This window comes from Protomyctophum parallelum (genome assembly GCF_964188405.1).
Source record: "Protomyctophum parallelum genome assembly, chromosome: 8".
Classification (NCBI taxonomy): domain Eukaryota; kingdom Metazoa; phylum Chordata; class Actinopteri; order Myctophiformes; family Myctophidae; genus Protomyctophum; species Protomyctophum parallelum.
Genome location: NC_139703.1, coordinates 38,518,561 through 38,531,960, shown reverse-complemented (window position 1 = coordinate 38,531,960; position 13,400 = coordinate 38,518,561). Strand labels below are relative to the sequence as shown.

Here is a 13,400-nt window from a genome sequence, read left to right as displayed (position 1 = left end):
ATTAATTTATTTAAACCGACCGAACCGTATTTTTATGTTTGCCGACGGAAGCGGTCGCAACGCTCGCCGCAGTGCTCAGGCTCACTGCTGGCTGCCTGTTGTAGCCTGCAGAGCGGCCAGCAGCCCAGCACACACACACACCAGGTGTCAGGTTTCAAGTGAATGGGGGCAGGGGGGTGGAGCTGGGTGGACCACGCAGTGTTGTTTGTTTACAATAAAGTTTCAATAGTCACTGTACAATACTTTAAAACAGTTGTCATGTTGCACACAATCAATTTGGTCATAGCAGCCGCCTGTAGAAACCCCTCTCCTCCCCAAGCAGCAGCCCACAGTTCCCGCACCGTGAGACCGCACAGTGAGAATGCTATAGCATTGCAAGAAGCTAAGGCTTAGCTGCTAAGCTAACACAACACCAGCCATGGTAGCTAACTTAGCTAATAGCTTAGCGTAGCTTGCTGCTGCTTGGCAGTTCCTTCATCTCTGCCTGTAATTTCTTATTTTGTTACCCTGACACCGGCGCTGCAAAAACAGACAGATCTACAAGCTCTACAATCTCAACTACAATCTCAACTCTTAAACTCCAGCTAGTCCCACTCTGCTTAACTCCAGGCTGCATGAACAGTGCTCGAGCGCTCAGTTTTCTGCCCCCTCAATGTCGCAAATCTGGGAGTCTTAAACTTCAATGGCTCTTCTGCACAGCGCAGCAGTAGCTTTGCGTTAGTCAAAACTAAACAGACAGCGAGACGAGCATGTCGACCGTAGCAATGAATGGAGAGACCTATTTGGAATGATTAAATCCATTATTGGCCTGGAGAAAGTTACAGCCGCGCGCCTCCGCCTCCTCCTCCTCCCTGGCACATTAGCCATGTGCTATAGGCTATGACGTTTTGTTTACCCTGCAACAGGGGAGAGGGGTTTCTCGTCAGCGAAAAGTCAAGCGGCCAGTGGCTTTAAACAGTAGGTACAGTTGCTCACATTTGGACTGGATACTGGACACGACAGCGATATGTTTTGGACTCTCATGGACCCTATATAGCTGGCCTGGTGCAGATGCATCACGATGCGTTAATTGTTTAATACAAATACAATGCTTAAAGAATTGATCCCAAGTAGGCAAGAAAACACTATGGCTTGTTTCCATTTGTGTGAGCATTGAGAAATAAAGACAAATGTGTTAAATCTGTCACTTTGTTGTCCAAATTATGGTCTTTACACCGCTATGGAAAAAAACGAAAATGACTCAAGTTTTACCGTTTCGGTCGATTTTTTATTCAATTCGCCAGACAGGAAGAACAGGCGGCCACAACTTCCTTTTCCCTCTCAATAAAAGCTCTCGCTTACGAGAGCTTTTATTGAGAGGGAAAAGGAAGTTGCCGCCGCCTGTTCATCCTGTCTGGCGACTACAAAACAATACTACAACATGACGTAACCACATCATCCGGCCCCAGCCCGGATCATACGGACTTTTGAAACAGAGACCAGGCTTTCCTCCGAGGCGGTGGAAAGCCTGGTGATGCGAGGTTATCTTCCTGGAGGCTGAACCCTTGACAGTCAAACGGGCCAATGAAATAAACAGTAATATAGTGACATCACACTATCAGCCCCTCCCTTAACCCCTCCCCCTTTATCATACAACTACAGCTGTGGGTGCGGCTTCAGTTCAGGTGGATCACCACCCATCACCACCCACCAGGCAAACCACATAAAAACAACATTTTAACAAATACTGTACACTTTTAAAAAAATTATACCACCTTATATAACAATAAGAACTGATGATCATGTTTTAGAGTGGAAAAAAATCATGGCACTCCATCTTTAACTGATACACTGACAGAAATTGCTCGTTTTCATAGTAAATAGCTGGTTTCAGATGTGTCTGTGTCTCGTATTATTATTATTATTATTATAGCTTACCTCATATTTGTTGGGAGCTACGAAATTGAGCGTCTCGTCAGGATCGTACAGGACGGAAAAGGCGAGCTCCAGCACCTCCTTCAGAACACACACACACACACACACACACACACACACACACACACACACACGATTCCGATCATTTGAAAATGACGTGAAAATAAGACATTCTGTGGGTGAACTACTCCCCTTTGATAACGTCAAGAAAGACGACACTCTACCTTGTTTTGTTTCAGTGCACTCTTCTCCTTCATGTGAGGACAGTCCTTTCCCGTCACCACAGACTTGATATCGGACACGGGGACTGCAGGGACAGGACCAGGAAAAACAACTTTTTTAATATTTTAACCCATTCTACAACTGCCTTCTAAATCCTAACCGTTTTCTGAAAAACCCCACAGGTTTGCTCCAAACCTTTGGAGCAAACCTGTGTGCGGACTCTCTTCTCTTCACCCCTCCCCAGAAGCACATTTTCTCGACTTTTCAAAAATATCAGACCTATAAGCTCGTAGTAGATCTGCTATTTTTCAATAGCTAAAGTATAACATAATGCTTAAAACACCAAAAGGGGTTCCCGCCCAGAATGGGTTAAATAATAATAATCAGCCCTGTCAAACTTTTGAGCTTGTAGATCTGCTACCATTGAATTTGAATCCTGAAAAGTAACAGTTTTGGACATAGCTACAGGAATGAGGTTTCATTTTTTTTCCTTAACACCAAATCTCTCTGCCAAACACAGCCGATTTACGAGCTGTAGTTAAGACAAGCTTCGTGTATTAGATTTTTTGCATTCTTTAAAGTCTTTCAATGACTTGCCATGAATAATTGAGTCAACCATCATGATTATTCATGGGTATTTTGCTTTGTTCCTTTATTTATTTTCGTCTAGACTTTTCAAATCAATTCAGAACTTTGGAAAAAGAGAAAGAGCTGCACAGTAATATTTTGTGTTGGATTTCCTACTTTCTAAGTCTATAGTCTCTGCAAGTTGATGTTCATATTGTGAATTGAAATAAATGGGTTTCCTAAAAAAATCTAACCAACCACAGGCATAAGAGACACTCCTTAAAATGCCTTCTAAACCGTTTTCTGAAAGACCTACAGTATTTCACCCTGCGTGCCAACTTTGTTGGCTAATTTGTTGTTTCTATTGTTTTACATGTTGTTTACTTTTTTTATATATATCTTTTTTTACAATTTGTGCTAAATGTAGAAGTAGTAGGGCATCAAACCCACATGGTACACTTTGGGAAACGCTCCATGGTACACATGGTACACTTTGGGAAACGCTCCATGGTACACATGGTACACTTTGGGAAACGCTCCATGGTACACATGGTACACTTTGGGAAACGCTCCATGGTACACATGGTACACTTTGGGAAACGCTCCATGGTACACATGGTGATGGTACACTTTGGGAAACGCTCCAAAATGAGTCACATTCGATGGACTAAATCTGTCACGTCGTGTCTCTCTGTCACAGAGGAGCTCAACCCAGGATTAACGCTGAGTCACTGATGCACGGCGTGCACGGTGTGCACACACACACACACACACACACACCCGCGCACGCGCACACACAGCCACAGCCAGATTCTGCGAGAGAAATAAGCAACCAGGTCTAAAACAAAACAAGCCCAAAAGAAGCAACTAGGCCACATGAGCACTTTTTTTAAACCTATAAATTACATCAGCTATTTGAAAACAAGACGTGCTCTCTCTCGGCAGGTGAGTCAGTATAGGATGATGCAACAGCAGTGACAACGCAGAGATGTGTGTGTGTGTGTGTGTGTGTGTGGGGGGGGGGGGGTGGGGGAGGAATTAATTAGCATAACGGGGGGGGGGGGGGGGGGGGGGTAAAGCGAGAAAAGAAAAAGACAAATCTTAACAAGCAGAGGATAGGAGCTCAACGCAGGCGTTAACCCATTTTGGTGTTTTAAACATTACGTTATAATTTAGCTATTGAAAAATAGCAGAGCTATTATATATTTTTTTAAACCCTGTGAAAATGTGGCGCAAATCTTTGAATATAATCTTTCAGAGCCAACGTTTTAAACTCAAATCCTTGCTTCTGAGGTGTCCCTGGAACAACATATTTTCAGATGCGGGTCGGCGGCCAATTACCGGTACATATCTTTTTGGGGGTCCTTGACATGAAAATGTTTGAGAACCACTGACATAGAAACATGAGGTTTTAACCCTGTGAGAACCACTGACATAGAAACATGAGGTTTTAACCCTGTGAGAACCACTGACATAGAAACATGAGGTTTTAACCCTGTGAGAACCACTGACATAGAAACATGGGGGTTTTAACCCTGTGAGAACCACTGACATAGAAACATGGGGTTTTAACCCTGTGAGAACCACTGACATAGAAACATGGGGTTTTAACCCTGTGAGAACCACTGACATAGAAACATGAGGGTTTAACCCTGTGAGAACCACTGACATAGAAACATGAGGTTTTAACCCTGTGAGAACCACTGACATAGAAACATGGGGTTTTAACCCTGTGAGAACCACTGACATAGAAACATGAGGTTTTAACCCTGTGAGAACCACTGACATAGAAACATGAGGTTTTAACCCTGTGAGAACCACTGACATAGAAACATGAGGTTTTAACCCTGTGAGAACCACTGACATAGAAACATGAGGTTTTAACCCTGTGAGAACCACTGACATAGAAACATGAGGTTTTAACCCTGTGAGAACCACTGACATAGAAACATGAGGTTTTAACCCTGTGAGAACCACTGACATAGAAACATGAGGTTTTAACCCTGTGAGAACCACTGACATAGAAACATGAGGTTTTAACCCTGTGAGAACCACTGACATAGAAACATGAGGTTTTAACCCTGTGAGAACCACTGACATAGAAACATGAGGCTTTAACCCTGTGAGAACCACTGACATAGAAACATGAGGTTTTAACCCTGTGAGAACCACTGACATAGAAACATGAGGGTTTAACCCTGTGAGAACCACTGACATAGAAACATGAGGTTTTAACCCTGTGAGAACCACTGACATAGAAACATGGGGTTTTAACCCTGTGAGAACCACTGACATAGAAACATGAGGGTTTAACCCTGTGAGAACCACTGACATAGAAACATGAGGTTTTAACCCTGTGAGAACCACTGACATAGAAACATGAGGTTTTAACCCTGTGAGAACCACTGACATAGAAACATGAGGTTTTAACCCTGTGAGAACCACTGACATAGAAACATGAGGTTTTAACCCTGTGAGAACCACTGACATAGAAACATGAGGGTTTAACCCTGTGAGAACCACTGACATAGAAACATGAGCTTTTAACCCTGTGAGAACCACTGACATAGAAACGTGAGGTTTTAACCCTGTGAGAACCACTGACATAGAAACATGGGGTTTTAACCCTGTGAGAACCACTGACATAGAAACATTAGGTTTTAACCCTGTGAGAACCACTGACATAGAAACATGAGGTTTTAACCCATTCTGAACGGGAACCCATTTTGGTGTTAGCATCATGTTATGCTTTAGCTATTGAAAAATAGCAGATCTACAAGCTCATAGTGTGCCACCGAGTGGCGCGCTATGAGCATGTAGGTCTGCTATTTTTGAAAGAAATCGAAGAACGACTGACATTTTCAGAATCTGATCTCAGGTCAGAATGGGTTCATCAGACCAGTGTGTGTCCAGTGGAAACCTCGCATGAATCTGATCTCAGGTCAGAATGGGATAATAAGTTTAACGGTGACTCACTCTTGTCGCTGAGCAGCTCAAAAGGCACTTCGCCCTGAGGAGACTCGTCCAGGTCGCCGTAGTGCAGCACCTTGTGGTTGAGAGACAACCGACAGAACCAGAACTTCTCTGCAGAGAGAGAGAGAGAGAGAGAGAGAGAGAGAGAGAGAGAGAGAGAGAGAGAGAGAGAGAGGTTGAATTAAATAGTATTAACGTACTCTGCAGTATTCGTTCAGATAAATTCTGGATTACAGCTTTAACTGTGAAACGGTGGGAAGTTTTACTCTGGTTTACTGGAGTATTTCCAGTTTTCAATACTTTTTACTTATACCCCAATACATTTCAGATGCAAATGTTGTACTTTTTACTCCACTACAATTATTTGGCTATTTGGAAATAGTGTAGATCTGCTATTTTCAAAGGATTTTATTTTGAAACTAGTGAAATGGGACATTGTACAGAATGACTACTTACTATGTACATTTTGTACTTCAATACATGACGTCAATACATGTTGTACTTTTAGTCAAGTCCATTTTGAATACTGGTGCTTTTACTTGTAACATAGTAATCCCTTACAGTACATCATGGAATTGCTACTTATTTTTCAAAATGTGAGTTCTTCTTCCATCTTCACTGGTCTGTCATGAGAACATTGGTTTAAAAAGCAAAGTGTGTGCGCACACGTGGGTGGGTGTGCATGTGCATGTGTCCGTGCGTGCGTGCGTGCGTGGTGGTGGAGGATTATAATACCTTGCCTCCGGCGGTTGTGTGTGTGTGTGTGTGTGTGTGTGTGTGTGTGTGTGTGTGTGTGCGTGGTGGGTATTATAATACCTTGTCTCCGGCGGTTGTGTGTGTGTGTGTGTGTGTGTGTGTGTGGTGGGTATTATAATACCTTGTCTCCGGCGGTTGTGTGTGTGTGTGTGTGTGTGTGTGTGTGTGTGTGTGTGTGTGGTGGGTATTATAATACCTTGTCTCCGGCGGTTGTGTGTGTGTGTGTGTGTGTGTGTGTGTGTGTGTGTGTGCGTGGTGGGTATTATAATACCTTGTCTCCGGCGGTTGTGTGTGTGTGTGTGTGTGTGTGTGTGTGTGTGTGTGTGTGTGTGTGTGTGTGTGTGTGTGTGTGTGTGTGTGTGTGTGTGTGTGTGTGTGTGTGTGTGTTATAATACCTTGTCTCCGGCGGTTGCCCAGCTTGCGGAAGCAGCTTCCGTCACACAGCCTGTTGAGGCGTTGCTGTTTGATGAGCTCCAAGATCTCTGGCTGGATCCTCTCCCTCAGCTCACTGGAGAAACACCCAGTAACTAAGTACATTTACCAAAGTACAATTCTGAGGTACTTTCATTTGACTGGAGTATTTTCAATTTACAATACTTTTACTGCAATACTTTCCACTGCATCTTTTTACTCTACTACAATTATTGGAAAATGTATAGTTAGTACTTACTTTGTAGATTTAGATTATTGTTACAAAATGCATTAACCACTTAATTTCAGACATTTGAAAATAGCAGATCTACAAGCTAACAATGCGTCACAAAATAGTCAAAAGATTCTTTCTGCATAATGATTGCATTTACTTGTGCTACTTTAAGCACATGTTGATGCCAGTATACTTTTGCACTTTTACTCAAGACGTACATTTTTAATTCCTCGACTTTTACAGAGTATTTCCATGTTGCAATATTGATACTTTTACTAAAGTAATAATGTGAGTACTCTTTCCAGCACTGCAGTACACCCACGGCATTGTGAATCACCCAAGAAACATCCACGCTGTCGCAGCATCTATGCTGCTCTGACTGCGTCTGCTCTGACTGCATCTGCTCTGACTGCGTCCGCTCTTACTGCGTCAATGTTTGCTGCTCTGCTCTGTTTGTCAGGGTGGGTGGTCCCCAGTTCAGATATGATTAATTTGGGGTGGTGCCCAGTTCAGATATGATTAATTTGGGGTGGTGCCCAGTTCAGATATGATTATTTTGGGGGTCACAGCCTGAAATGGTTGAGAACCACTCTATAACAATGGATATATCAGCCAGGACAATATATGACTCTTGCTCAAGTATATTCTGGGAAACCTGACTATATCTGTACTATATCAAAGCTTTGAGGACATACAGTGCCGATAAGACAAGCATAGTTTACGGTGACAAACTGACATAATGGGCGGCGACTGGAAGTCGTCCTGGCTCATCCTCTCCGACTGGCGCAGGCGGAGGATCTCGGAGTAGCTGAGGCCGCGCAGCTTGGCCTTCAGCTGGTCCAGGGAGGACGGCTTCATGGCCAGAGCCCTGGTGATCTGCTCCCTCACCACCTGCATCACCTATAGACACAACACAACACAGATCACAGATCAGCTCCCTCACCACCTGCATCACCTATAGACACAACACAACACAGATCACAGATCAGCTCCCTCACCACCTGCATCACCTGGAGACACAACACACAGCACAGATCACAGATCAGCTCCCTCACCACCTGCATCACCTATAGACACAACACAACACAGATCAGCTCCCACATCACCTGCATCACCTATAGACACAATTCAATTCAATTCAATTCAATTCAAGAAACAACACAGATCAGACCACCTGCCCTGCTTCACCTGCATACTGTACCACCACAGGTTAGATGGACACAGCAAACAACACAGATTAGCTCCCGGCCTTGATTGCGTCGCATGCTGAAAATAGCCGATCTACATACAGTAGATTTGCTATTTTCAGAGGGTTCAGAGCGCAACTAAACATAAAATTACTTGATCCTTTCTCCACTAGTCCCTCCCTCCCTAACATTTTAGTCTAGTATTTATTGGTTGACGAAATCGTTAATATGTTTAGTTTTAGTTTTTATTTTGTTTTCGTCAGAGAAAAACGAAACGAAACGAAACCTTTTCACCATAGTTTTAGTTGACAAAATGAACACTGGACCCACAGAGGTCTGTGCTGTGCGTGCGTGCGTGCGTGCTGTGCATGCGTGCGTGTGTGCGTGCTGTGCTGTGCGTGCGTGTGTGCGTGCGTGCTGTGCGTGCGTGCGGTGGTCTCTGACCTTGTTGAAGTCCTCGGCCGTGGCCCTCATCTCCTTCCAGGTCTTGTTGAGCAGCTGGATGCAGACGCAGAAGAACTCCTCCCAGGCCCGCTCGTGGGTGAAGAACATCGGGTGGTAGTCGTTGCAGCCTTCGTTAGCTGGACGGAGAGAGGACGTTTGAAGTGAGGGTCCCATAAATACTGTACCCTTACATGTCTACTGTCCCATATATACTGTACCCTGACTGTGGCTCTCTGCCTTTTGAATTTTGAGCGTCGGTGGATATCGGCGAGAGCATTCTGAATCAATAAAATCCTAAAAGCGCGTGAAACACATCGACGGCAGCGAGCACCATTGGAAAATAAAAAAACATGTGAAAGACGTAAATCGGCAGTAAAATTGAATTAGTGAATTGTGTGTCGTGTGCCAAGTTCTGGCAGCCTCTTTGATGCACCCTCATTTCACAATGTTACTAGTTACTACGTTACAAAGAAACAAAATATAGTTTTCATAATAATAGTGGAGCAAAAAGTGCAATATTTACTAGTAGTAAAGTAAAAAACACCTAAATGTTTACAATACTTATGAGTACATTGGTTTACTTTACTCTGTCTGAGAAATGCACAGGGACAAATTAGCCATTGGGCCAGTGGGGCCCTTGGATCTCAGGGGCCTTTCAGGGAAATTGGACCGTGAGGTACTAGGTTTGACGCCCTGAAAAGGGCTCCTGGGGCCCTTCATTGGCTGTTGATTTTGTTAAATTTAGGTTAAAAAGATGACAAAAACACGGAAAAACACGGAAAAGATATTACCGGCCCAGGGGCCCTTGTGGGGGTTAATCCGTCCCTGGAAATGCAGTGTACTTACGCAGCTCTCCAACCTGCAGGATCTCACACAGCATGCGGGTCAGCTCGATGGCACAGCGGCCAAACGGACACTCGTGCTTGTCCTCGCGGCTGCTGTTCTCCAGGACGATCTGTGGCGGGACGGAATCATAGCGCCATGTGTGTTAGCATGCTCCAAACGGACAGAATCATAGCGCCATGTGTGTTAGTAGCATGCTCCAAACGGACAGAATCATAGCGCCATGTGTGTTAGTAGCATGCTCCAAACAGACAGAATCATAGCGCCATGTGTGTTAGTAGCATGCTCCAAACTGACAGAATCATAGCGCCATGTGTGTTAGCATGCTCCAAACAGACAGAATCATAGCGCCATGTGTGTTAGTAGCATGCTCCAAACAGACAGAATCATAGCGCCATGTGTGTTAGTAGCATGCTCCAAACTGACAGAATCATAGCGCCATGTGTGTTAGCATGCTCCAAACAGACAGAATCATAGCGCCATGTGTGTTAGCATGCTCCAAACAGACAGAATCATAGCGCCATGTGTGTTAGTAGCATGCTCCAAACGGACAGAATCATAGCGCCATGTGTGTTAGCATGCTCCAAACGGACAGAACCATAGCGCCATGTGTGTTAGCATGCTCCAAACTGAGTCCTTAACCCATTTAGGCCTGACGTCTAAATAAAAAAAGATCTTTAGTTGTTAAAACAGTTGTCATGTTGCACACATGCTTAAAATAGCTCTTATTTGCGCCGCCCTCCCTCGTTGAAAACAATGTATTTCCAACTCCAGCTTCTACCAATTCAGGCTGCACGAACAGCGCTCGGTTTCTGCCCCCTCAATGTTGCAACTCTTCTATTAGAATTAGATGGCTAATAGAAGACATTCTACTAGTCCTGCAGATAGCCTTTGTCCTGTAACCGTTGGTTCTTATACAGTTCATTATACACCAATGCTTTAACACTTGAACCAAATACAAGTCAACTGGGAGTTATAAACCAAAACTTGGTCTCAAAGCAAACAAATAAAAGCTGACAGAAACACTCTGTGACGGCCTGGGCCGTGGCTCAGTGGTCCAGGCACCTTAGCTGGTAATCCAGTCTGGCAGTGTGCCGCGGGTTCGACTCCCGATCCCGACGGCCTTTACTGCATGTCTTCCCCCCCCCCCCCCATCTCTCTCCCCATCTCCTGTCAGTCTACTGTGTCCCTCCATAAAAAATATATATAATAAAGGCGAAAGCCACAAAAAATCATAAAAAAAAAAAAGAAACACTCTGTGCTGCTCTGTGAAAGTGACTCAGAGACTGTCTGACGTAGCTCTGGTGCATGAGCGGTGTCCAGACTCACCCTGATGTAGGTGACCAGACTAGACTCACCCTGATGTAGGTGACCAGACTAGACTCACCCTGATGTAGGTGACCAGACTAGACTCACCCTGATGTAGGTTACCAGACTAGACTCACCCTGATGTAGGTGACCAGACTAGACTCACCCTGATGTAGGTGACCAGACTAGACTCACCCTGATGTAGGTGACCAGACTAGACTCACCCTGATGTAGGTGACCAGACTAGACTCACCCTGATGTAGGTGACCAGACTAGACTCACCCTGATGTAGGTGACCAGACTAGACTAACCCTGATGTAGGTGACCAGACTAGACTCACCCTGATGTAGGTGACCAGACTAGACTCACCCTGATGTAGGTGACCAGACTAGACTCACCCTGATGTAGGTGTCCGGACTAGACTCACCCTGATGTAGGTGTCCTGACTAGACTCACCCTGATGTAGGTGTCCTGACTAGACTCACCCTGATGTAGGTGTCCTGACTAGACTCACCCTGATGTAGGTGTCCTGACTAGACTCACCCTGATGTAGGTGTCCTGACTAGACTTACCCTGATGTAGGTGACCAGACTAGACTCACCCTGATGTAGGTGTCCTGACTAGACTCACCCTGATGTAGGTGACCAGACTAGACTCACCCTGATGTAGGTGTCCTGACTAGACTCACCCTGATGTAGGTGACCAGACTAGACTCACCCTGATGTAGGTGACCAGACTAGACTCACCCTGATGTAGGTGTTCTGACTAGACTCACCCTGATGTAGGTGTCCTGACTAGACTCACCCTGATGTAGGTGTCCTGACTAGACTCACCCTGATGTAGGTGACCAGACTAGACTCACCCTGATGTAGGTGTCCTGACTAGACTCACCCTGATGTAGGTGACCAGACTAGACTCACCCTGATGTAGGTGTCCTGACTAGACTCACCCTGATGTAGGTGACCAGACTAGACTCACCCTGATGTAGGTGACCAGACTAGACTCACCCTGATGTAGGTGTCCTGACTAGACTCACCCTGATGTAGGTGTCCTGACTAGACTCACCCTGATGTAGGTGTCCTGACTAGACTCACCCTGATGTAGGTGTCCTGACTAGATTCACCCTGATGTAGGTGACCAGACTAGACTCACCCTGATGTAGGTGTCCTGACTAGACTCACCCTGATGTAGGTGTCCTGACTAGACTCACCCTGATGTAGGTGTCCTGACTAGACTCACCCTGATGTAGGTGTCCTGACTAGACTCACCCTGATGTAGGTGTCCTGACTAGACTCACCCTGATGTAGGTGTCCTGACTAGACTCACCCTGATGTAGGTGTCCTGACTAGACTCACCCTGATGTAGGTGTCCTGACTAGATTCACCCTGATGTAGGTGACCAGACTAGACTCACCCTGATGTAGGTGACCAGACTAGACTCACCCTGATGTAGGTGTCCTGACTAGACTCACCCTGATGTAGGTGTCCTGACTAGATTCACCCTGATGTAGGTGACCAGACTAGACTCACCCTGATGTAGGTGTCCTGACTAGATTCACCCTGATGTAGGTGACCAGACTAGACTCACCCTGATGTAGGTGTCCTGACTAGACTCACCCTGATGTAGGTGACCAGACTAGACTCACCCTGATGTAGGTGACCAGACTAGACTCACCCTGATGTAGGTGACCAGACTAGACTCACCCTGATGTAGGTGTCCTGACTAGACTCACCCTGATGTAGGTGACCAGACTAGACTCACCCTGATGTAGGTGACCAGACTAGACTCACCCTGATATAGGTGTCCTGGTGCAGCTTGGCCAGGTACAGCATGTTGTCCAGAGCCAGCATCCCTGGAGGAGTCTGGGTGAAGTCCGTGGCCGGGTTCACGTGGTTCTGCAAAACGCAACGCCACACAAGCACAACCCATTATAACACATTAACCCATTTTGACCTGAGGACAGTTTTCTGTGAAAAACCCATGTTTCTATGTCAGTCGTTCTCAAAAATATGTCATGTGAAGGACCCCCAGAAATATCTGTAATTGGCCGCCGACCCCCATCTGAAAATATGTAGTTCCAGGGACCCCCCCCCCCCCAGAAGCAGAGATTTGAGTTAAAAACGTTCTCTCTGAAAGAATATACTGTATATTCTAAATTTGGGCCACATTTTCACGATTTAAAATAATTTCAGACCTTGTAGCGCAGCACTCGGTGCCTTGCCGCAGGAATTATATGTTTTTGTGGCGGACCCCCACCTCAAAATGTTTTGTTCCAGGGACCCCCATAACAAAGATTTGAGGTAAAAAATGCTTTAAAAAATATATATATAATCCTGGTCACTAAACTGCCTCCCCCTGGCCAACCGGGGCGCCTGATGAAGGGGAAAGGAACTGGTTGGAATAACGTGTTCCTTCCACGCGCTACGTCCAACCAGGGAAACTCCCCCCCTGTCAGGTGTAAAGGAGCAACTTGGACACTCAGGCATGAAGGAAGCATGAGTTCAAGTCCGTTGCTCTCCCCAGGTTGGCGGAGGGTGTGT

The 13,400-nt window shown here is 45.4% G+C and overlaps 1 protein-coding gene across 4 annotated transcripts in view; it reads right to left on the bottom strand.

Moving 5' to 3' along the window:
• The window catches only part of LOC310862572 (engulfment and cell motility protein 2), a 42,923-nt gene that overhangs the window by 3,994 nt on the left and 25,529 nt on the right, over window positions 1-13,400 (bottom strand). For 3 of the 4 annotated variants that reach the window (XM_083770533.1, XM_083770530.1, XM_083770531.1), the window contains 8 exons: window positions 12,651-12,755; window positions 9,556-9,664; window positions 8,710-8,846; window positions 7,815-7,978; window positions 6,828-6,940; window positions 5,680-5,787; window positions 2,139-2,221; window positions 1,918-1,995 (listed from right to left, as the gene is read on the bottom strand). In XM_083770533.1, coding sequence (XP_083626659.1) covers window positions 1,918-1,995; window positions 2,139-2,221; window positions 5,680-5,787; window positions 6,828-6,940; window positions 7,815-7,978; window positions 8,710-8,846; window positions 9,556-9,664; window positions 12,651-12,755 — 897 coding nt within the window. Of the gene's footprint in view, window positions 1-1,917; window positions 1,996-2,138; window positions 2,222-5,679; window positions 5,788-6,827; window positions 6,941-7,814; window positions 7,979-8,709; window positions 8,847-9,555; window positions 9,665-11,287; window positions 11,300-12,650; window positions 12,756-13,400 lie in introns of those variants that run through there. The other variant, XM_083770532.1, reaches the window with a different exon arrangement.